Genomic DNA, 25,285 nt, shown 5'->3' on the forward strand with positions numbered 1-25,285 from the left:
TGCCCCTTGGCCACTGACTACTTTTAGTAACATTCTTATTGGTCAAATCGGGCGTTTTTTGGTGCAAATAGGCATAGGGCGGTAAAAGATCAAAGCATTTGAGCAACTTTTCTGTCTCTGAGTTATTTTGATTAAGTCTATAGGCTGCACTTCTTTCCTTCTTAAAGAATATCCCTAATTCAACTTTCTTGACCCGGAGGGTACCCTTTTGCAACTGATTTTTTTTCTTTACTCTTAACCTCTCGTTATTTCATCGCGTTTTCTCCTCCTGTATATTATTGGGTCATTTCTTATGTTTCTGGGCCTATATTTTGGTATTTATTATAAGTTCTAAGTGTTATTTGACTCTACGTCATTTGGCGATATTTTAAACTTTTTATGAAATGAGCTCGAGGCGGCAAAACATCAAGGGATGTAACCAAATAGTGTCTCAATTTTTATAATGCTTGCGCAAATGCAAGATATAGGGTTTTCTATTAATACAACGTCAGTTAATGCCTCTTCACCACTGACTACACCTAGTGATATTTTCACTCAGACTATTTTTTGACAATGCAAAATGTCTTTTATTTGACAGATGTGGCTTTAATAAGTAAGCATTGACAGCCTGTCAAAATTAGACGTATTTCACCTTTAAAGAGTAAAGTATAACTTTTGAAAAATTGATGCCATTTTATGGATGTGCGTTTTGACAGTGCAAAATGTATTTTATTATAATTTCAAATCAACATTTTACAGTAAAATACAAATTTAAAATTTGTGTCTTTAATGGGTTAGCAATGACAGGCCGCTAAAATTCATAATTTTTTTTGCTAGACGTTTTTACTGTGCAAAATATATTTTATTGTAATTTTAGAACATCCTATTACAATAAAATACAAATTTAACATTTAATGGATTAGTAATGCCAAGGGGTCAAAGTTAGGCGTTTTTGCATCTGCGATGGGCAAGTTTGACTTTTGAAAAATTACCTGTATTTCCTTACTGGATGTTTTGACAGTAGAAATCGTCTTTTATTGCAATTTTAAATCATCTTTTTACAATAAAGTATAAATATGATATTTGTGTCTTTAATGGATCAGCAATGACAGGCTGTCAAAGTTTGATTGATAAGTTGGTAAGGTAGAACTTTTGAAGAAGTGCTGTCATTTTATTGCTGGACGTTTTGACAGTGCAAAATGTCTTTTGCAATTGTCATTATACGTCAAATTAAACGTCGTCTACTCAAAATGGACAGGCTTATCGAGTTATACAGTCTTATATGCTCTAAGTGTTTAATGAAATTTTAATTTCTTCCTAGCAGTTGAAGCCATTCCTTGAAAGCAGTAAAAATTATGGATCATATCTTTATCCAGTCTTGAGGTCATTTTCCATTCCCAGTATTTTAACATACGAAATAAAACATAATTGCTATAAGTGTATAACAAAGTTTATATTTAAAACTTGAAACTTAAAAACTAGTACAAATACTGTATCTCCAACGTGTTACCAAGGAAGAGCTTTCCCATCATATTGAAAATATCCGCCATTATGTTCCTCACTTAAATTGTCAATGAATTTCACCAAATGGCCACAGCTTTCCTCAATGGACATGGGTGCATTAGCACCACCCATGTCAGTTTGCACCCATCCAGGATGCACACAAGTGGCCAGAATACCATCGTTCTTAAAGTCTATGCTCATTGATTTAGTAGCCATATTTAAAGAAGCCTACAATATTACAAAAATAAATAAACTAGAAATCCTTAAAATATAAAGTACCTTTGAACATCTGTAAGGATAAAATCCACCATCAGTATTTTGGGCTATGGAACCCAATATCGAGGACATATTTACAACGGCAGCTTTGTTGCTTCCCATCGGCTCAGCTGAGTTTGCTTCAGCTGCTTTTTTCAGAAGGGTTAGCAAAGCCTGAAAATGCATTTAAAGTATATTTCTGTAGGCCGGAGGTATACAACACTATGTCCAATTTTGGCCAAAATTGAGTTAAGCACATAGTTTTATGGCATTTTTTGTACTTTATTTAGAGGCATAAGACACTATCGTTTATTTTTTATATTAACCCAATTCCATAGAAACTTTTAACACCATGTGACTTTTTTATATGAGGTAAAGAACACCAAAAGAAATAATGTCGTATGCCTCAAACTTAATATCCAGAAGTGTATATTTTACTTCGGGGTAAACAACGCCAAGTCCACTTGGTGTTAGGTTAGGTTATATTAATTATGATTAGCAGAGTCCGGAGAACTAAGCAAGGTATAGAGAAAATCCAGCAATCACCAGAATGCAACGTCTTTGAATCCCAAAACTTCAAGTGCCAACATGAAGTGATCAACATATAACAGCATGCGAATGAAAGAAGCTGAAATAGGCAAAAAGGAAAACTTCTTGAAAAAATATGTCCCTTAAATTTAACATTGCAAATAAGCTCCTACTAATGCACTTGCCTAAGTGAATTATGAGCTTCTAGGTGAATGCCTATGAAATGGTTTATTTTCGACTTCAATTATTGAAGGATTCAGTGAAAAAAACACCAGCTGAGTTTTGCCCTCATTAATAGGTAAGCCAAGCAGTAAATCCTCCTGAGATTCCATGCCATTTCACTTAAGAATGTCAATAGTTTTGCTGACATTCAGCAGTGTTATGTCATTTGCAAATAAGGTTGTAGAAGAATTTCTGAAAATTTATTATTTTAATTTATATCGTTAATATAATAAGCAAAAATAAATGGACCAAGGCTGATCCCTGGGGAACCCGTTGAAAGTTGAAATTACTAAGATCATTAAAAATATTATGACTCTTCCTTTGTTAAAATTAATAAGCCACTTCAATTTCTGAAAAAGAATAAGACGAGTCATATGTGCCAAATTATACGCTATTTAAAAATCTCTTTTGGCTGTCTCTCATGGTGTAAGCTCGCAATATCTTCAGTCCATTGTGATGCTAATGATATCTTTAGCAAACAAATTGCTGCTAATGGTTTTCATTAATAATTTGAAATTTAAAAGACAAAATACATTGAAAAGTCTTGAGCAAGAGGAGTGTGACGATAAAACACCACTTCCAATCCGTGAAAGTTGATTCGTTTCTTATATTTGTTAAAAATATCTTTTTTACTTAGAAATCCGGGAGAATGTGTATTCACTCACATATTAGTCATGTTATGGTGGCTTGGGGGACATGTGGACTTTCCCTTCTATTTAGTCTGCAAACTACTATCATTATTTATCTTAGAAACGTTGCCTTTTGTAAGTGCACACATTGTGAAACTAGAGTCTAATCAGTTGCCAACACCCGAAATTGAGAACGCAGCATAATATGTCGGTTGCGAAAATATTTAAGTGGCTTTAACTTATAAACCTCCCATTGAATTTCAATAGGAATTTTCATGGGTTCATTCATCTAGGATGAACATATTAATTAATTTATAGAGGATTTAAACCTCTATAACGAGTCCGAAAAAAATTAATTAGTTGATGACAACTGACATATGCATTTTAAAGCAGATGACTGAAAAAAGAAACAGCAGCCATATGGGCTTATTAACAATATAACTGACTGAAGATGTTGCGCGCCAACGCCATGAGGACGCGCCACTAGCTAAACATCAATAGCCCTATTGCTCTAATTACTTTGAAAATAATGGCATATTTACAGGTTGCCAGTTTTCTTGCATTTGAGCATTCTGCAACTGCCTTTGACTCTGATGCCTTTAAAAAATATAATTATATTACACAGTTCTACAGTAAGGCATTTAACTGTATCCCGCTTAACCTTCTCGTTAAAAAGTGCTATAATTTTGACAATAGCAATAACATAAAGATCAGGAGAGTGTATCGTCAGCAAAGAGTAAGATAATAACGTTCAATCTTAGGGCCTTATTGTTTTTAGTTTATGTGGCCTAGGTCAAGGTATTGCAGGTTTGCAGATGATACAACCACCACAAGTAGCAGCAAAGAGGCTCAGGGAAAGGCACCATATGCACACTCGAGGTCCCAAATGTTTGATAATAAGAAATTGTCACTAGATGCAGACAAAACTAGTTTAGGTAGAACCAAAACTCAAAAGTCAGAAAGAAATTGAAGAATACTTTAAAAGCTTCGGTCGGTATTTGTTAAAGGAACTTATAAAACCTCTTAAGGTTTGCTTTCAAGCACTTTTTCACTCAATATTCAAATGTGAGGTAATTAAACATGAAACTACCTTAGTTAACATAATTGGTCCAATAGTGTTAATCGCGAAGCTATCAACTAGCTGATCCATCTTCACCAACCCAATTCTGGTAAATTTAGGTGAATACCCTGCGTTGTTGAATAAGACGTTTAAGCCATTCGGTCCCACTATAGTTTCGACTTGTTTTGCAAATGCGTCAAAGGTATCTGTCTGTTTTACATCTGAAACATGAGAGCTATAAGGAATTTTCCTGTTTTTAATCATAGTTGCGTTCATATCTTCTGATGTAAAATAAATTAATAAATCAATACTAACTTTTTTGTACAAAAATTAAATTAATCCGTCAAAAGGGATTTTGATCAAAAAATATACCTACATACAATCCTGAGCGTTAGAAGAACGTCAAGTTTATAACGTCACCGTCATTATCAATATATACAAAATTTACTTATGTAAAATTTGCCAGTTACCTATATTAAAATCATTTTTCTTTTTTTTATATGTTGTAAGTAAATTATATTTTACCTAATTCCAAAATGTGAATATTTGTGTTCTCTCTTGCTAAGTCCTGCAGTTCCTGAAAGAGATATATTATTAATAATGTAAAATCAAAGAACAAAAGCAATAAAAAAATTAAGGCTACATGACTTAGAGCTGGATATAACGGGAATAATATGGTACAACATTCTACGAAAATCATGAATGTTCTATAAATTACTTGTTTCAAATATTCTATGTGTACATATATTCCTGACATATGTCTATGTAATCAGGGATTAAATACTTAAGCAATATGAATTGTTGGTAAACTCAGTAAAAGATAGTTGCAAAAAAGGAAGTGACCCTTTATCTCTATTTAAAGTCCAAACTGGATGGTTGGATTATCCTGGAATGTTCTTGAACTGTCTCCAATAGGAATAAGCAGTACTAGCAGCAATAGGTGGAAGACTAAGAACTCAAGAATATCTAACTAGAAACTAAGGATTGGGGAGTCCAGATGCTAAAAAGATTTTAAGAATTATCTGCAAAGGACTATAGTCTAAAAAGTAAAAAAATTAAAATCTTTATACTAAAAAAATACTCTAAAGGCCAAGAAGAGATTTTTTTTCGTATGTCTGTAGTTAAAGAAATAGCAACTTAAAATCCCTGGAAGAAATAAATCATGATTGTATGAAAGTAATAGCTTTAAATCCCATGAAGAAATTTAAAAAATTATTTCAATAGGAGCTCTATAAGAAGGGTTCCAGAGAAAGTAAGAAATTGACTTCAAATGTCTGGAATAATATGGGAAGTTACTCCAAACCCCGGGAATGTGTATGAAGCCTTAAGAAAACACTTTAAATCCCTGGAAGATATAGACTATAATTCCTATTGCTTTAAAGAAATAGCAAATGGCATAAAAAATGTAAAATATATTTAAACGTCTAAAATTAAATGAAAAATGATTTAAAATCTATAGAATATAAAGGAGATGGCTTTAAAAATACACGACCTGAAAAAAATGACCCAATAAACCAGAGAAAATCTAGAAATAGCTTTAAATATCAGAAAAAACCCAATATGAATTTAAATGCTTGGAACAAAATTACAAAGAACTCTAAAGTCTAAAACACGTACAAAATTCGTTTAATTCCTGGAACATATGAGCCATATAATCAGAAGACTCAAAAAATGATTTTTTAAGTTCCCGATATTAGTGATCAAATGTGTGAAACATGAAAAAAAAATATTTAAAAAGCTCAAGAAGGGTTCCAGAAAAAGTAAAATTGGCTTCAAATGCCACGAAAAAATTTAAATAATTTTTAAACGCTCGAAATAAAATAAAAAATAATTTAAAATTGTCCTGTACATAGAATATGAAGTAAATGACTTTAGAAGCCCACGAACACAAAAAACTGACCCGAGAAACTTAATATGACATTAAATGCCTGGAATAATATTGGCAATGGCTCTAAAAGTCCGAACATAACTTTAATTCCTGGAATATAGGAACCATTGTTCTGGATATGGTCGATTTTACTGTTTCGCTTTCAAGTCACATTAAGTTTATAATTTCTTTATTGTCATATATTTAAATAAAAATGCCGTACGTGGGGCTAAGTCCACAATCTATTCAAGGTTTTTGGAACTGGGAACACTAAACAATAGAGCGAGAAAAACTCATGGAAGAGTAATTAACAAAGGGCGGGAAGATTTTGTAGTGTAGATCAAATACAAAAGAGAGAGAGCTTCAAATGCAACTTTTGCAAGCAACAGATATTAGTATTTTTGTCAAAACTATCAGAAGAAGACGTCGCGCTTGAGGGTTATTTAGCAAAAGAGATTTTAAGTTCCAGTGAATGTTTCAGACCTTTCAAAGTAAAATAAAATGAACTGTTTAAATTAGTGTTTGGAGCATGAAAATTGAATAAATGTCTTATTTTCAGGTTCAATTTTTAAGATGTAAAGGGAGACAAGCTAGATTTCGTGCTGCCAAACCTATCCTGAAATACAAAGGAGGCACTGTAATTATGATTGATGAAAGAACTCCTTTTCCCATTCGACAGACCCTCTCAGGTCAAAGGTATGTTAATTTAGTTTTACAGCCTGTAGTCAGATTCTGAAGAGCAGGTTTTGGCAGTTTTTTCTTTATGTATGCAAGATAATGCACCTCCACATGTTGCAAAATGTTTCTTAGGAGGTGTTTAGGAGTGGCCTTCTTGCTCACTGGATCTTAATCCTATAGAGCTCATCAAAATAACTCTGATAACCCAGAATAACTTATACAGGCGGTTTTAGAGGAATCGGCAAATGTTCGCCAAAAAAAGTTAACAAATTGGTAAATAGCATGCGTCATCGAATTTATGGTATCAATGCTAGAGGTGGCAATACTGATTATTAAAATAGCATTATTTCTTGTTAAATTGACTTATAAAATATTTTTCTAGAAATCTACACTCATTGGTATTTGTTCTATTATTGTTAATTTTAATTTATTTTTGCAATTATTTTGGTTTGAAAAAACTTTTTTTTTGTGCTCAATGACTTTAATTCAAATTAAGTTCTATTTTGTTAAATTACTGGATGATTCCTTACAAACTTATAAGGAGTGTGTTGTATGTATGTAAAGCTATAAGAAATTGCTTTAAATTCCGAGAAGATATGCTGGGTGTTTTAAATTCGACCCTCAACATGGAGATCTCGGAATCTATAAGAGATACGATGAGGGTTAAATAAGGGCAAAGTTGAGAATTTTTGAGCTTAGCAATACGGCATTTATAAAAATTGAAAATTCCGAATAGTTCCGAAGATATTGGCAACAATACGAAAATTTGAAAAATTTATTTTATTTTTTTCTGAGCTTATTTCTTATGAGATTTTAAAATAATTTCTACTTTTGTTTTGCCACCTTTTTCGTGCTACATGATGGTGTTTTTAGATTTTTAATACGACTTTTCATCTTTTGCCAACCATCATCAACTCTGTTTTCCCTTATGGACGCCATATTGAATTTATACATTACAAAATTTCTGTAAAATTACCTTTTTAGCATTGTAACACAAGTAATATTAATTTTTTGTAAAAACCCGAATCTTAGGAAAAAAACTAAATTTGCAGTAGACTGTGATACAGTGACAAGACAATATATAAACGGTCATAAATATCACATGTTTTAAATATTTTTAGGTTTTGTACAAACCGATAGTTATTTGACTAAAAATGTAAGCAATTATGATTTTTTACGAATTAAGAAAAGCCAGATATAATTAAAATTGATTACAAAGGTAATATGGACCGATGAAAGTACATTTATAAACTGTATAAATGAAATAATAAACAGAAATAATAAATGCATTTGGAGCAAAAATAATCCCCGATAATTTCGGAAAATTATTATTATTTCAAAAAATTGATCTTTTAATTTCAATGTTTTAAAAAAGTTTTTCTTTTTAGTTTTTGAAGTCAGAATTTTTGAATCTTGGAAATAAATTTTAAAATTTTTCGGAGTTTCTAAGCATTCCTATATTATTCCAGGCATTTGGAATAAAATCTTGTTTAATTGCTGGATTTAAGGGTCATTTTTCACATGTTTCGAGTATTTCAAATAATTTTCCTGTCAATTTTAATGTTTTAGGATATATTTTGGTTTCCAATTTTTAATTCCAGAAATTTTTAAAGTAAAAAAAAATTTTTTGGAATTTTTTATGTTTATCATCCTTATAATTCTCCAGGCATTTGGATTAAAATCTTGTTTTGTTCATGGACTTTCCATGTCTTTCAAGTAATACAAATCATTTTTCTTTTAATTTTAATGTCCCAAAATATTTTTTGTTTTTAATATTTAATTCCAGAATTTTAAGTTTTAACATTTTCCAGATTTTTTGAGAGTTTTTATGATATTCCAGGCATCCGGATAAAATCTTGTTTTATTGGAGGACTTTGGGTTTATTATCACGTCAAGAAAAAAATAAAATCGATTCTTCAAAATTTCGTATTTTTGCGAATATTTTCGAAACCATTCGACATTTTTAATTTTCTTTAAATTGAATATTGTTAAAGTCAAAATTTCTCAACTGTGCCCCGAGATCTCCTTGTTGAGGGTCGAATTTGAAACACCCTGTATAGATCATGACTAAATCGAATTTTACTGCTTGGAAATATATTTTTTAAAGCCATCTGATCCAATTACTGTCATTTAACTTGGCGCCCTTGGAGAATAGAATCTATCGCTGGAACCTTCCTAGAATGTACGTGTTAGGAACCACCTTATTCTTACTCTTTCGGCCTTAATTACCGTATAATTCATAGAAAATTATGAAGTTTTTAACAGATTTCTCTAGAAAAAATAAATAAATTTTTGTTCTAAATTGTTGGTTTTTTTTATTACAGGGTGACCATAAAGTCTAGACTAAAACATAAAACATAACTGCGAAATGGGTACTTACACCAATGGTAATAATAAAAAAATGTACTAAATTACTAATGTACTAAACTATTAATATTTTATTGATTTACAACTATAAAAAGTGAATGGGATTAAACCATAATACCTTAAACTGTTATTTTTTTTGTTTAAACCGCGTGTGTGTGCTCGTACAGATGCTTATTTCGATAAATGATGTAATTTTTTCCGGCAAAGGATTATTATTCACAATCTAATTGGTTTTTTCCTTGGTTGAATCCGAGATGCTCGTATAACTCGCATGCGGGTCGTTTCAGTGTTAAATTGGGTGCATTTTTAGTTTCAAGTTGATCTACTATTGGGTCGAAATGCCGTGTTGGGGTTCGAAATCGAAATCGTACGATACAAAAGAAAAAGGTAAAAAAGTGGACGCTGGTCGTAAAAATAAGGGAAATTTAGTGAACAAAGAGGCAGGAGTTTTAAATAACGACGTAACCACTGTAACCAGTAAAGGTAAGTGTTATATATTTACGTTATTTATTTTACAATTAATACTAAGATAATTATAGTGATGATATATATTTTTTTTACGTAAAAGGTGACCCAGCAATTAAGACAATATACTTTTGTATTCATATCTTACCTACTATAATCTAAAAGATAATACGCCATATAGATTTCAATGCAAATACATGTGGATTGTAAACTATATTTTTCATAATTTTACCAAGCAACAATATGTGATGAATCATACTATTATTAGTAATAACCAATTTATGATTTGTAATAATTTAATTGTGGGCTGGAGGTAATTGTGGGAAATTTAAATAGGAATATTTTATTAAAAATATGATTTACAATAATTTGATATCTATTTTAAACTAATTAACCGTTTCTTGACAAAAATTATAAATAATATCAGTATTGTGTAAAACTATATGAGTTAGGTTAGGTACAGCAACTAATAAAAAATATTCCTGAGATATACCAGCCATGTACTATGAAGTTTTGAATGTAGTATGTCCATGATGTATGTAGGTACTAATTTTTTTTTTGAACAATAGATACAGACAGTTACAAAATAGCTGGCACCAAGACCTTAACAGTAATTTTTCATTCTAAACCTTATAAAGACTGTATTATCTATTTCTAACAAATATACAACATTATAATTTTGTATCTGTATGGAGAATATTATTTAGGTTTATTTAAATTAAATTTATTTGATTTTGCATATTTATATGCCTCTATATATATAATAAGATTTTTCGAACAAAAATTAATAAAAATATCTTCTTCTTCTTCTTTCAGCAACCCTTCACAGTCCACTCCTGGACATAGGTCTCCCCTATATTCTTCCATGTTTCTTTGTTCTGTGCCAGTTAGTGCCATCTGTTGCCTACTTTATTTTTGACATCAACGAGCCAGCGTAACTGTGGTCTGCCAACGCTGCGTTTATGTATGCGAGGTCTCCATTGAACGATGTGTCTTGACCATCTCAAGTCGTCCTGTCGGGCGACGCGACGTGTCCTACCCAGCTCCATTTCAAGTGGGCTATGCGTGTTATGACGTCTTCAACTTTAGTTCTTTGTCTAATACTCTCATTTGTGGTATGGTCTCTCAGGCTTATTCCTAGCATCATCCGCTCTATGGCTCTTTGGGTGGTCCTAAGCTTGTTAGCTGATTAACAGTGAGTGTCATGGTTTCCATTCCGTAAGTCATCACGGGCAGTAAGCAGGCATTGAAGACCTTTCTTTTCAAATTAATTGGAGAAGTTTCATTTCTCAAGACGTGTGACAGTTTACCCGTGGCTGCCCATGTCAAACGAAGACGTCTGTTTATTTCGGCAGTTTGATTTTCTTTGCCCAATTTGATGCAACGTCCTAAATATACATATTCTTCGACATTGCCAATAATTCGGTCTTCTATATGTACTTGGATATTGTCAGGTGACATGACTTTTGTTTTATTTAAATTCATGGTTAAACCTATTCTTTTCGATTCTCTTTGAAGTTCTGCCAACATCTCCTGTAATTCTATTATATTCTGGCTAAAGAGTACTATATCATCCGCAAAGCGTAAATGGCTCAGATGTTTGCCGTCGATTTTGATGCCTCTCTCGTTCCAGTCCAGAGTTTTAAAAACCTCTTCCAGTGCCAGTGTAAACAGCTTTGGGGAGATGGTGTCCCCTTGTCTTACTCCTCTTTTTATTTGAATTTGGTTGTTTCTATCTCTTCCGACATTTTAACGGTGGTTGTCGCATTTTCGTATATGTGTTTGAGAAGCTGCTTGTATCGAGAGTCGATTCTTGAATTGTTCATGGCCTTAAAAATAGCCCACAACTCTACGGAGTCAAAAGCAGCTTTGTTATAGTCAACAAATGCGAGGTGTAGTGGTTCATTGTACTCGTTGCATTTTTCTATTATAGTGCGAACGGATTGTATGTGTTCTATTGTGCTATGACCTTTTCGGAAGCCAGCTTGTTCCGGGGGCTGATAGGCATCTATTATCTGCATCTGGTAAGCCATTATCTTGGTTTAAATGTATTTATATATGATTTAATATAGTAGACATTTATTTTTGGTTTTATTTAGTCTTTTGGTTTAAGGTACGATTTAGAAGATTTTCATTTGCTCTCGTATTATAACTGTGGCTTTTATTATTTTGCTTAAGTTCAACATAGTATTATATCTTACTTTGACTTTTTTTTAATTCACATTTTGTACATTGTTTTAATTGATGTTATTGCATTTATAGAGAATATAGTCTTTATTGCCTTATTTTGGAGTTTTTGTAGTTTTTCGAATAAGTACAAACTTATGCTGCCCCAACATGAAATTAAGAATCTTAGATGTGGTTCAATAAAGTTGTTATATACAGCATATATTTAGCTCTTGAATTTAATTAATGTCAGCATCATCTTATTGCAACTATAAAAGGAGCTATTTAACTGATGACACTATTTATATCTGTTTCGCAACATATTTTTTTAAATAATTGTTATTTAGTAATTATTAAACCTAGGTATTTATATCCTTGACTTTTTTCATTGGGATGATATTAAGTTTAATTTCTGGCTCTATAGTTCTTTTCCTTTTTTTGAGTATAGATCATGTACACTGTCTTTTTAATATTATACTTACTTGTAGTTTGTTATTCTTCCAGGTCGTCATTAATAACTCTTTCTGATTCATCCTCATTTTCAGCAGAATATTCCAAATCAGTATTATCAGCAAACAGTAGCGTTTTAATTTTATTAGCAGATATTTAAGACTTTGTACATATCGGACACTTTCAAAGGCTCAATGCAGACCCCTAATCAACACCAACATCTAGATCTTGTTCTTCAGTACTTTTTCCGCTTATAACAGTAAAATGCTTTCTGCCTTTTGTGCATGATTGTAATAGTTTATGGCAATTTCCACGAAAGCCCATTTTGTGCAGTTTTTTTAGGAAGAGTTCAAGATCCATGGTATCGAAGGCTTGTTATCAAATCAATATATACTACTACAACAAACTTAATATGTTTAATTCACCAGTAATCTGTTCTAATAAGTCAACAGTTGCTTTAAGGGTATTGCTTTTTTTTTTGGAAAAAACATTGATTGTTGCCAAAAAAGAAAGTGTATATCTATGAAATTTACAATCCTAATTTGAATGATTTTTCTAGTATCTTGCTGAAAGTACTCAGACTGGAGTAAGAGATTGGACAGCAATTGTTTAAGTCATCTGTATCTGTTTATGGAATGGAACAATTTTATCTATTTTTGATTGCTCAGTTCCCTTTGGCCAACACTTCATTTATTAATTCTACTATTTTGGGTCCAGTTATATCAAACGCTGACAGTAACTTTTTAATTAATGCTATCATATCCTGGAGCACATTTATTTTTTAAATCATTTCTAATTTTTAAACTAATAGTTTCATTGTTGTAAACTCCCAGTATGTTTCGTTAGGTTTTTTGGATCTTGTCTAAGATATGTTTTTAAGCGAATGTTTTTTCTTATTTCAGTAGAGTACCACGGAGGGTATTTTTAATGATACCAACTTTGGCCTTAGGAACCCACTTGTCAATCGTATCATAAAGTAAATCCTAAAATCTATTGCAGGCCAAGCCAACGTCGGTGTATCGATAAATAGAAAACCAATTTTTTCTAGCAATTCCTAATATGGCATTTTAAGATTTGGCCCTTTTAAAATTATAATTTGTAGGCTTAATGTCCTCATTTTTATGTAAGAACAGCTTATTTTTTATAGAGGTTTTATGTCTGCTAAACAATGCAGTGCAACGGGCTCTATGAACAATGCACTGAAAACCATTATATAGGACAAGATCTAACAGTCGATGTTATTGTTTCTTACTATGTTAATTTTATTAAAATTGTACGAGTTAAAAATATTAGAAAGGGCGCCGATTTTCCAGTTATCTATCAGTTAGATGAATCGTTATCTAGATATGAAGAATTAAGACATATTTTCCATTCAGAGATTTGTACTGTTAAGAAGTCGCATACTGGTTCTATGTACGAAGCATGAAGAGGGTATGTACCCCACAAATACACAGATACATTTATTAAGGAATGAGATTTTGCATGCCATAGTATCGTCGTGACTGGGTACCACTGACCTCAGATTATGTAATTTAAAAGGAGATGATGATAGTTTATTATTAATTGCTAGAACCACACCGCCATCTCTTTCCAGATCAGTAGAGGTTTTATCTCTATCATACCTCTTAACCTCGATATCCGATGAAGTGAATTCACTGATGGTCAGTATAGATGAATCAAGCCAAGATTTAGTAAAAGTTCATAATCACACTGTATGTTGTATAGGAATGAATAATCCTTAACAATTAGAGTACTGGTGGTGTAATTAACATTACTAGCGGTTGCAATGTCTCTAGGGGACCGTTAGAAATTTGGAAATTATTTGGTCTATTAGTATTGCTGGAAAAAACTTCTATGTTATTGTCTGAGAGTATATGTGATTGATCAATGTATAGTATGATCTAATTTGGCATTAAATTCGGCTACATAGCATCCCACAGGCCAGAAGTTTTTATTGAGATAACAATATCTAATTGATGTCTTAGGTGTTTTGGAACTCCTAGTTCAAAAGTAACAGGTCTAGGTTTTTCAAACTTAGAATTGAGTTTGCTGCAGGTACACACATGTTTGAATTTTGGATCAAGGATGTCTAAAATGTGCTCAGGAGATGTATTGCAATCCAAGTTAGCAAGATAGATATATATAATCCTTACATATGTCTCTATTTGAGGATTTGCAACCTATAGATCTTTTTTAGGTGGGCTACAACAGATCAGTCCATTCCTTTTAGATCTTTTGTTAGCCTTGACTACCTGAAAATTGCGGTGTTGTTGTTGTCAAGTGTGAGATGAAATTTTTCTTGTTCTGATGATTGACCATACCAATATTAATAAACGGCACTAGATGATTACTGGAGATTTGCCTTCGTCGGTTTGGGTCCTTTGTATTAGATGGTTCTTTATTAGAAGTATCATTCAGAAGAGGAGGTTCGAGAGGTCGAACGATATCTTTAGCGGGAATATTCGGATGTGTGGCCTCTGCAGAAGTTGATATACATTTATCATTGAGTTGAGAACTGGGCAAGTTGCTCACAACCGTAATCAGGTCAATATTTGAGTCTTTGAGGTTATTGACATGTGTAATCAGTTAAGATATGTTATTTTCATTGTGGGTTGCTGTATATCCTGGATATGCGTCCTAAATGTTTCTTCAAGTCGTGGATATGATCTCCGATTGCCTTTTCGATTCCTTTACACATGGAGTTTATTTGCTCAGAAACCATTTTATTGATATTATTTGGATGAAATGGAGGGCACGGTTGTCTTGTAGATTGCAGTGACTCAATGGCTTGATAACATTTATCATTTTCTTCTGTCAGGGTTTCAACTTTTGTTGTCCTCCAAAATTAATTCTTCCATAGCCTTAATTTTGCCCATGTAATCTTTAGTTTATTGGTATTGTTAACTGTCTCCAGAGTTTGAATAGTCTTTGTCAGGGTTATCCTATTAGTTTGCAGGTCAGATATTTTATCTTCTAGATCTATTGCGGATCATAGACGAGCAGAAATAGGTAGATTACTTTTTTTCGAGGTTCTAACACAATACTTTGGGTTTCAGCTTTTAATTAATTAATCTCCTTTTGAATTTCAGAGATTTGGTATTCCTGTTTTCTAGAAAAAATAGTGCAGTCATTAGAGCAGAGTATTTTGTATCCTTGAATAGAAACAGAATTCTTAATTCTTCCTTTCCAAGCAGCTTGAATTAAATATTCCAAGGCAAACTGTGCAGACGAGGTTACTAAATTCTTTCTCTTGGCAGAATTTGCAGACATATTAACTAAAACAATTGGTTTTAATGTGGATAATAAAAAATCGGTAAAGTCATGAAAATTCGTCATCACAAGAGATGTAAACACATCGACGACGTGAATTTTCACCGAAGGTTTGCAGTTTCTAGATCTCTGAACTCGTTGATTTTGCTTAAGTCTAAACGGTTTAAAAATCTATATCTCTAAACTCGTTGGCTTAAGCACAGTCAGATAAAAAAAATTATTAACATAAGAACTATGTATAAGATTTATTAATTAACAATCCCAAAGTCCTGATATATCAATTGATGTGGTAATAAAGGATTTTTTATTTATTATTAATTTGGTAAATTATATATATCATTAATAGAAGCATAACAATTTTGCTGATGATGATTAATCTACAAAACGTGAAACCACCGCTATACTGTCACAAGTGTGTTCCCGGCTTAAGCCATAACCAAGGCGACGCAACGCCTATCGCGCATCCCACCAATGACGCAATAAATCTATGAATTAGGAACGCAGCCGGTTTCTTTCTATTTGTTTTATTTGACGTTTGGCGGTCGGTCAGCAAAGATCGCAGCTTGAATTTTCATTTAAACATTCGTCGGTCGAGCTTTCCACGCTAGTTTTTAAGTGTCTGTGATACTACTGTAAGAAAAACCATGGCGCCCACAGGTAAATATTCAAATTTTCCTTGTTTAGGACTTAACTAACATAACCAAAAAAACCACTTACCCTCGCCTTTTCTATACTACGACAAGTTGTGATCAGTTTTTCCGGAGGCGTCGTGCTTTTTAATAGTTGTTTAACCATTCCCAAGCCCAGTCCGCGGTTACAGCCGGTAATTAAAATCGATTTCATCGTTTATCGCACACAATACTCAATTCAAAGTCAAAAATAAAATGAAAAATCCCTGACGAAATTTTGGTTTTGGAGTTTAAGTGATAAGTGGGGTCAAGGTTGGCCGCAACCGGCTGCTTCAAGGAAACATCATTTTTCTGTCACTGTCACCATCATCATGGCGTCTGTTTTTTGTTTTAAAAATGTCACGTTAAGTGGAGTGTGCAGGATCAAAAAAAACGATTTTCTATTGCTTAAAAATTGGGGCCAGAGGCAATTGAGATACGCCAGTGCCGCAACTCAAGCCCGTAAGTAAAAGTGAATTGTCATTGAACTAAAAACCGTCCAGTCATGAATCCGTGTGATAATGTGATGCAATTTGCTATGTAACCTTCAAATGGGTTGGTGGAGAGGTTGTTTTCCTTTAAGTGGGACATTTACAATATTTTTAATAATGATCAGTTTTTATCTTATGAATTACATCTTTGTAATGGGTTCCAAATATGCTCAGTATGTTGGCTCTGTTCCTGCTGTTCATTATCAGTAGCAGAAGAAGAAGGAAAGCTTTACTGTTTCATCAAATAACATTGTTATAAACAAAGCACAAACTAGGTATAAACTACACTAAATAAAACAAAAAGACAAATTTTTACAAAAAGTACAAGGTTTAAAAAAAATATCTTATATCCATATAAAATATATTTTATACCAGGTTATCTGAAACCTGGTTAACTAATTACACGACAGATGAGTTTCTTTGATTTCCAGGCTATAATTTAGTTAGGCAAGATCGCTCGACTGGTCGAGGAGGGGGGGTAATGTTTTATGTAAAGAGTTTTATTAATATTCAAATAATTAATTATTTAACTGGGAAATATGCAGAACAATTATGGTTAAAAATCAAAATTGAAAACAAGATATTTATAGTAGGATGTTATTATAGGCCGCCCAATAGTAATATTAATAATTTCTATGATGAATTTGAGGTAAATGTTTCCACATTACTAACAGAATGTGACCCTTCATCTTCTACTTGATTCATGTGATTTTCCTGATATTGTATTACTAACTGAGCACTGGTTAAAGCCTAACGAATGTTTCTTAATAACCGATTATATTGCTATATCAATTTTTTGTCGGCAACACTCCATACATGGAGGAACAGCTATTTTAGTTAAACAAACAATTGAAGCTTTTTTCTGTAAAATTAATAAGTATGATAGCTTTCTGTTGGAGAAGGTTTTTGAATTCTCCCTTTGTTTTTGTAAGCGATTTAATTTATATGTTCTTTGTGTTTATAGACCACCCACAGGAGATATTGGTATGTTCCTGGACAAACTTGATTCTCTATTATCCCAATTGTCTCTACACTCCATAGTTATATTGGCTGGTGACTTTAATATTAACTTCACTGATGTAAGCTTGCCATCATATCATACATCCCTTTTAAGTATATTGGAATCTTATGACTTGAAGATGCATGTTCTTTCACCCACACGTATAACATCCTCATCTGCAACTACTATTGATTATTTGTGTACAAATTTAAATGATGTGTCATGTGGAGTACTCTCATCTGGTATTTCTGACCATGAAGCCATTCTCGCTAGGATTCCATGCAACACTGTATTTCCTTCATCTCATTATATAGGAAGAATTTTCAGCAGAGCAAATTTTAATGCTTTTTCTTCTACTGCAGCTTTGGTTAATTGGAATGCAGTTGAAATGGCTCCTGACCCGTTTACTTTGTTATTTCATGTGCTATGTGACAAGATCAATCAGTGTTTTCCTAAAAAGAGGCTTAAAATGAAAAATAGAAAACCATGGGTCACAGCAGGCCTCAGAATTTCATCTAAAAACCTCCGTTTTTTGGCTAAGCTGTGCAAGTTTACAACTAATGCAAACATTATTCTTTATCATCAGAAATATCGTAGTCTATATAGAAAGATGATAAAAGCAGCTAAGGTTAAATATTATAGTGACCTCTTGAATATGTCCTCAAATAGGCAGAGAGAATGTTGGTCAATTATAAATGACTTCAGGCATTCTCACAAGAAAGTTTCAGAACCAGAAGTAAGACCAAATAGTTTAAATGAATATTACTGTAATATTCCTCATTTATTGCTCAAGGATGTCAATACTAATATTGATCCTTTGCATTATATTCAACAAGTGTCAGTTCAAAATTCTTTTTTCTTTTATCCTGTTAGCCTTACTGATGTTAGAGATGCAATTAAAAGCTTAAAAAACCATAAATCAGCTGGAGCTGATGGAATATCATCAAAATTACTACTCCTTTTGCCTGACTCAGCATTGAATGCCTTAGCTTCTGCCATAAACAATTCCTTTCATAACGGCATCTTTCCAGCATGTTTGAAGGAGGCAGTGGTTATCCCTCTTTATAAGGGTGGAGATGTGAGTGAGCCTTGTAATTTTCGTCCAATTTCTATATTGTCTACCCTCTCCAAGATAGTTGAAAAACTTGCAAAAATCAGAATTTTATCTTTTTCGCAACATAATTGCATTTTATCTGCAAATCAGTTTGGATTTCAAACGGGAAAAGGGACTCATGACGCTGTTTTCGGCTTTTTGGAGAGTGTCTATGTGTCCTTAAATTCTGGAGAGTCCGCGGCGGCAGTGTTTTGCGATTTATCCAAGGCATTTGATTGTGTAGATCATGGAATACTGCTGTCTAAGCTCAATAATTATGGCTTTAGAGGTGTGGCATTGCAATGGCTGGAATCCTATCTGTCTAATCGTACCCAAAGAGTTACAGTATCTGGATGTTTATCCGATTCCAGATCCCTTAAAACTGGAGTACCTCAGGGTTCAGTGTTAGGACCACTATTATTTTTGCTCTATGTAAATGATTCGGGTTCATTAAAACTGCAGGGCAAAGTGGTTCAGTTTGCTGATGATACCACCATTTTATGGAATCATAGAGATTCTGATAATGTTAGAGCCCAGGTTTTTAAGGATCTTAAGATTTTATCGGAGTGGTGTGCTGCAAACAGGCTTGTATTTAATGTGGGCAAAACCTTTATTATGGGATTTAAGTGTGACGTTCAGGGCCTTATGTTTAGTGAAAACTCCCCCTTGCAAAACAAAGAAAGCTGTAAGTTCCTTGGTATTACCATTGAAGGTCGCCTTCGCTTCGAAGATCATATCCTAAATCTTGCATCAAAATTATCCTCTGGATGCTTTGCAGTAAGAATGGCGGGGCATGAGCTGGGAGGGGTAGTTGCACGTTCAGTGTACTTTTCTCTTATTGAGTCCCACCTTCGTTATGGTTTGCCTTTTTGGGGTTTAAGCAACAAGGGATTATTAAACATAATTTTTGTGATTCAAAAAAAGGCAGTTAGATACCTATGTTCCGCTGGGTTAAGAGATTCTTGTAAACCTCTCTTTATATCTCAAAAAATCCTAACTCTTTTTTTTCTTTTTATCTTAGAAACAGCTACTCTTATTCATAAATGTCCTAAACCTCCCTCTAACACTGGTCATATGACTCGCCAGGTTAACGATTTTCCCTTACCAATCCCTACATCCTCCCTCACCAAGAACTCACTTATATACCTTAGCAAAAAGATTTACAACCATGTTCCTCTATGTATCAGACAAATTTTAGAAGTTAAGAGATTCAAAAAGGAATTAAAATCACTTTTATTATCCAGGGCATATTATAGCCTTGACGATTTTTTTAATGATACCTTTTAACCTGTGCTCTGACATCATTTTAGTGTTTTAGTTTTGTTTCCTGTTAAATAATGTAATTTACTTCTTCTAAATTCTGGTTTATTGACAGCTTTACTTATTTTTTAATGAAATTTATCAAAAAGATGCTTTTTTTTCTCAATCTGTTTTGTTATGATTAATTTTGGTAATGTGTGTAAATTTTATGGTAAAGTGTTTTAGAAGTTATTTTTGTTTGAAATTTAAAGTGAATTTGGAATTTTTTAGTTTTTAGGATGCTTGTACACAAGATTTTGTTGTCTTACGTAATATAGCACATTTTCTTTCTTTCTTTCTTTCTTTCTTTCTTTTCTTGTGTATGGGCGACTTTAATGTAAATATGTCTAATCTGCAATCTAATGTTGTTGAACTCTTCTCATCCATTCTAGAGTCTTTAAGTTTAAAGCAAATGGTGGATGAACCTACTCATCAAGATATTGAACCTACTCATTTTGATATTTACGCTCCAAAAAGAACTGTACGCATTACTAAGAAAAAAGTTCCTTGGATAACACCTAATTTAAAATATTTAATGTCACTTAGAAATAAAGCTCTAAGTATAAGAGGAGTAAGTTGCGTGATGACTGGGAATCTTATAAAGAGTTAAGAAATTATGTAAGTGCAACTTTTAAGAGGGAACAGAGGGGGTATTTTGAAAATCAAATCAGAATTAACAGATCTAGAGAAAATTGGAAATTGATGTGTGACTAAGATATTTATGGGTCATCAAAAAATAGTGCGATTCCGGGGCGTTGGTCTGCAGAGGATATCAACAACTATTTTGTTAATATACCACAAGTTAATCCTGATGCGGATTTGTTAAATTTTTACCTTAATAATACATTATCAAAGGCCAATGTTTTTCATTTCAGATTAGCTACGGATCAAGAAGTTAAAGATGCTCTTTTTCAAATTAAATCAAAAGCCATTGGAGATGATGATATTGGTATTGATATGTTGCTACTTTGCTGTCCTATAATTCTCCCTGTAATAACACATTTAGTAAACTATAGTATAGAAAAATCATCTTTTCCTGATAAATGGAAATGCTGTTTGGTAACAACTCTTCCTAAAGTAAATAATCCTGTAGAATTGAAGGACTTACGCCCGGTTAGTATACTTCCTACTCTTTCTAAGGTCTTAGAAAGAATTCTTAATATCCAGATAAGGGAATATGTACAAAAATATAATTTACTACCGGAAGTACAGTCTGGATTTAGACCAGGATACAGTTGCTCGACGGCGCTTTTGAAGGTCACAGATGATATTATTCAAGCTATCGAAAATGACGAACTAACTGTCTTTATTCTTCTAGACTATTCAAAAGCATTTGACAGGATAAATCACACTCTTCTTTTGGCAATTTTAAAATATCTGGGTTTTAATATACATTCATGCACCTTAATTGCTAGTTATTTACAAGGTAGAAGTCAAAGGGTAAAATTGAATGGTAAATTGTCCAATGCAAAGCAGCTTTTATTTGGTGTTCCACAGGGATCCATTTTGGGACCTCTTCTGTTTACATTGTATACTTCACAGATGGCCAAATACATTAGATTTGCACTTCTTCATTTTTACGCAGATGATACACAAATGTATAAATCCTGTAAGTTACACCAATTGCTACAAACCATAAATCAATTAAATGAAGATTTAAGTACTCTTCTTTCAATCTCACAGAAACATTGTTTAGAGCTCAATCCTTCTAAATCTCAAGTCTTACCTTAATTACCTAATATTAAATTAACGTTAAATGACGAGGGTCTTATTGTCATCGATTTTGCTAAGAATTTGGGCCTAATTTTAGATAGCAGTTTAAGGTTTACTTAACACATTAATATGTGTATAAAGAAAGCCTTTATCAATTTAAAACTTATATGTAAGCAAAGACACTTATTAACAACTTCAATGAAAAGGATGCTCTGTGACTCTTTAGTGCTTTCCCATTTTAATTTTGCAGATGTAGTATATGGACCATGTTTGCTAGAAAGAGATAAATACCATATCCAACTAATACAGAATCATTGCGTAAGGTTAATTGGGGGTCTGCGGGGCAGGGAACAGGGAGTATCGGCTAAATTAAGAGAGTTGAACTGGCTTAGAATCGATGAGAGGCGTATTTATCACTCAATAGTTTTAGTTTATAAAATAATAGCAAGGAAATGTCCAGAATATTTATACAAAAAAATATACACAAAATATAAAAATAGAGACAAAGGCTCTATAACTATACCACGTCACTCCACGTCTATCTTTGAGAGATCTTTTATTTATAATATAGCGAAGCTTTACAACAGGATTCCAAATAATTTGAAACATTTGCCGGAAGTGTCTTTTAAAAGAAAAATTAGGTCTTACATTAAATATTTGATGTAGTATATTATGATGTTTTATAGTGGCTAATCTGATTGCAATAATGTTTAGGGTGTAGTATTTATTGATATGAAATACTAAACTCACGAATTTACATATAATTTGCTTTTTTTTTTATAGAAATTATAGTACCTATGTAAATTGTTATGTAGTTAGTTTTAGCTTAAGGTATAGGGTTCAGTAGAGTAGCTATAAGTTAGACTGCGCCGTAATAGACCTTAGCAATAAGTTTATATCTTTGTATTATATGGGAAAATAAAAGTCATTATTATTATTATTATTATTATTATTATTATTATTATTATTATTATTATTATATATTATAAAATATTGAAAATTAAGTCAACGCTCAAAATGATCCTCTAAAAACTCTGACAATCTATAGTAAGCCTTTCCCAGCACCAAGAGCTTTAATTCCCCTACAAATTTATTCTCGCCTTTAAGTTTTCGAATTGAGGAAGGAAGTTGAGGCTAAAAAATTTTAAACTTGGAAGAAATTAAGGAATTCTTTATTAATGTCGAAGGATGTGTAGGCAAGGCTACAACATGAGAACTTCTTATAAAATTAGGGTTATTTGCTTGGATTGATTGATTTATTAGATTGGTTTTTAGAATAAACAAGGATGAAAAAATGGCTTGCAAGTTTAAAAATGATTTAACCCACCCATAAATATAATCTCTCCTTTTTGAAGAATAGAACCTCTTAAAAAAGAGTTTTGCCACAGACTCGACTAGGACATAATAAACACTCAAGAGGTACAGAATTCAATAATACAATAATTCAAAATTCAAATAATACAAAAAATTCTTGGGTATATTCATTGACAGAGAACTCAGATTTGAAGAGCATATCCTCGGTACTTGCAAAAAGGTCTCTGCAGGTTGTTTTGCAGTCAGAGTGGCTACCCTGGAGCTTGGCATGGAGTTTGGAAGATCTGTATATTTTTCATTAATTGAATCCCACCTTAGGTATGCCATTTGCTTCTGAAGTTTTACAGAAGCGTGCTGTACGTTACATCTGTGGGGCTAAACCAAGAGATTCCTGTCGCCCATTATTTATTAGGCTGGGCATACACACTGTCTTCTCCCTCTACATTTAGAAAGTGGCCTGCTTACTTTTTGTAAATCGCTTTAAATTTATAACCCCAAATCCAAGATACTTAACGCGTCAAATGAACGATCTAAATCTTCCAATCCCCTTCTCCACATTAACTAAAAAATATATTTTCTACAAGGGAATCAAAATTTTCAATCGTTTACCAGGTGGAATCACTTTTAAACTTAAATTGAAAATAGTTTTGACTGAAAATTGTTACTATTCACTGGATGCATACTATGTCGACACATTTTTCCCTAAGTGTAAGTTTACAGTATTTGAATTGTTTGTATGGTTAGAATTCTTTGCTGTCTTATACTTGAGGGGATAATTATGGAATTTAATTTACTTTTTATGTATTTTTTGTCTACTGTTCTTATGTATTGTTTTCTGATGTTTGTTTTAGAACTCGAGTGTGTATGGGGTGGAGTGGTTAAGTTTAGTGGTAGTAACTTAAGGTAGCTTTGTTTAGAACAATTTTTCTTTGTTTATTTGTCTTAGAAACATTGAGTACTAGCAAGTTACATGAATCCTTGTGTAAGTGTAATTGTTGTGTCCAAATGTAGATCCTCCTCTAATGCATTGTTCCACAAGACAGTGGTCTCATCAGTGTACATAACAAATTTTCCAGAGATCTTCAGATTTGGAAGGTTATTAACAAAAATTAAAAACAATAAAGGTCCTAATATAGAACCTTGAGTGATGGGTTGAACTTGTGACTCTCAAGGAAACACCACGAAAACTATAAAATTCCAGCTTGCAAAACATAGTTCACATTTAGCGATATTGCAAAATAAGGCTGCCTCTACACTACCCTCATTGAGACTCAGAAATCAAATAATCACATTGTTTGTACTTAGATCATATTGAAAGCCAAATTGTGATGTTGCTAAAACCTGATTTCTCTTAAGAAATTCCAGCATCTGACTCTTGATGACCTCTTGTGACAATTTTTGAAATTGTTGATAAGAGAGAAATTGGTCGATAGTAGAGGGAGATTCAGTATATTCACCCAGATTAAAACTTTGATTTATGGTTCTTGGATTTATGGAAGTGCTTTCAGAATTTTAATGAAAGTACCATCCCCTCCAAAAGAACTTTTATTTTGAATCCTTTGCATTACACTTATTATTTCCATTGTATCAGTAGTTTTAATTTAATGGGTCAAAGAATGACAAGACCAATTCTTAGAAAACTTTAGAATAATACTACATGAACTCTTTAAAATCTTATAGTGGTGTCCGATTTACTTAATAAAAAAACATAATACCAGGGTCATATAATAATTAACTTTACAAGACTCATTAGGATTATGTCATCACAAAAATACAAAACCCACAGTATCAATAAATTTAATAAAACTTAACGTGTTTCTGGTCAAAGTTTAACGTGTTTCCCCTTCAAACTCAGAAGATGGCTTAAATATCAGAGCAATACAATAATTTTTGTTAACAAAGCCATAGCTCTAATACTTAAAATAATCATAAGCTTTGGGTATCTTCGGTGTAAGATATGGAGTCTGCTTTTAGAGAAACTCTTCGCCCCACTTATTCAATTCATTGTTGGTACTGTGGAAGCATGCCATAAAATATTTGTCGTGGATTAACCATAGAGAATCTTGTAATTTTTATTCAAGCTGAGATCTATTGTTATGCTTATGACTGCTTCTTTATTGCATAAAAAGTAGTCTTCAGTCAATCAGTCAATATATGTAAATTTCACCTGTTCATTTAATAATAATAATGTCTTTTACTCCAAATTCAAACTGATACAATAATATTATTGAAAAACACTATTGCCTTAACTAAGGTGCAGTTATTCTA

The 25,285-nt window shown here is 32.6% G+C and overlaps 2 protein-coding genes across 4 annotated transcripts in view; one reads left to right on the forward strand and one right to left on the reverse strand.

Moving 5' to 3' along the window:
• Positions 1-1,411: 1,411 nt before the first annotated feature.
• On the reverse strand, positions 1,412-16,305 carry LOC126746150 (C-factor). The gene is made up of 5 exons (XM_050454278.1): positions 16,157-16,305; positions 4,702-4,753; positions 4,207-4,397; positions 1,762-1,911; positions 1,412-1,710 (listed from the first exon to the last, which is right to left on the reverse strand). The coding sequence occupies exons 1-5, from the start codon at positions 16,280-16,282 to the stop codon at positions 1,486-1,488; spliced, it is 744 nt and encodes a 247-aa protein (XP_050310235.1). The 5' UTR covers positions 16,283-16,305; the 3' UTR covers positions 1,412-1,485.
• The window catches only part of LOC126746143 (thioredoxin reductase 1, mitochondrial-like), a 35,915-nt gene continuing 19,978 nt past the window's right edge, over positions 9,349-25,285 (forward strand). Inside the window, exon 1 of one of the 3 annotated variants that reach the window (XM_050454268.1) lies at positions 9,349-9,571. In XM_050454268.1, the coding sequence (XP_050310225.1) occupies positions 9,427-9,571 (145 nt within the window). In that variant the 5' untranslated portion in view covers positions 9,349-9,426. Of the gene's footprint in view, positions 9,572-15,929; positions 16,097-16,426; positions 16,570-25,285 lie in introns of those variants that run through there. The other 2 variants (XM_050454271.1, XM_050454269.1) reach the window with 2 other exon arrangements.

Source organism: Anthonomus grandis, chromosome 17 (genome assembly GCF_022605725.1).
Source record: "Anthonomus grandis grandis chromosome 17, icAntGran1.3, whole genome shotgun sequence".
In the NCBI taxonomy this organism is placed as follows: Eukaryota; Metazoa; Arthropoda; class Insecta; order Coleoptera; family Curculionidae; genus Anthonomus; species Anthonomus grandis.

Excerpts from the sequence above, each read along its gene's own strand:
- LOC126746150 (XM_050454278.1), bottom strand. The coding sequence starts at position 16,282 with ATGAAATCGATTTTAATTACCGGCTGTAACCGCGGACTGGGCTTGGGA. Across the intron at positions 4,398-4,701 it reads TATTCACATTTTGGAATTAG|ATGTAAAACAGACAGATACC; the intron begins GTAAAATATAAT and ends CTCATGTTTCAG. Across the intron at positions 1,711-1,761 it reads ATCCTTACAGATGTTCAAAG|GCTTCTTTAAATATGGCTAC; the intron begins GTACTTTATATT and ends GTAATATTGTAG.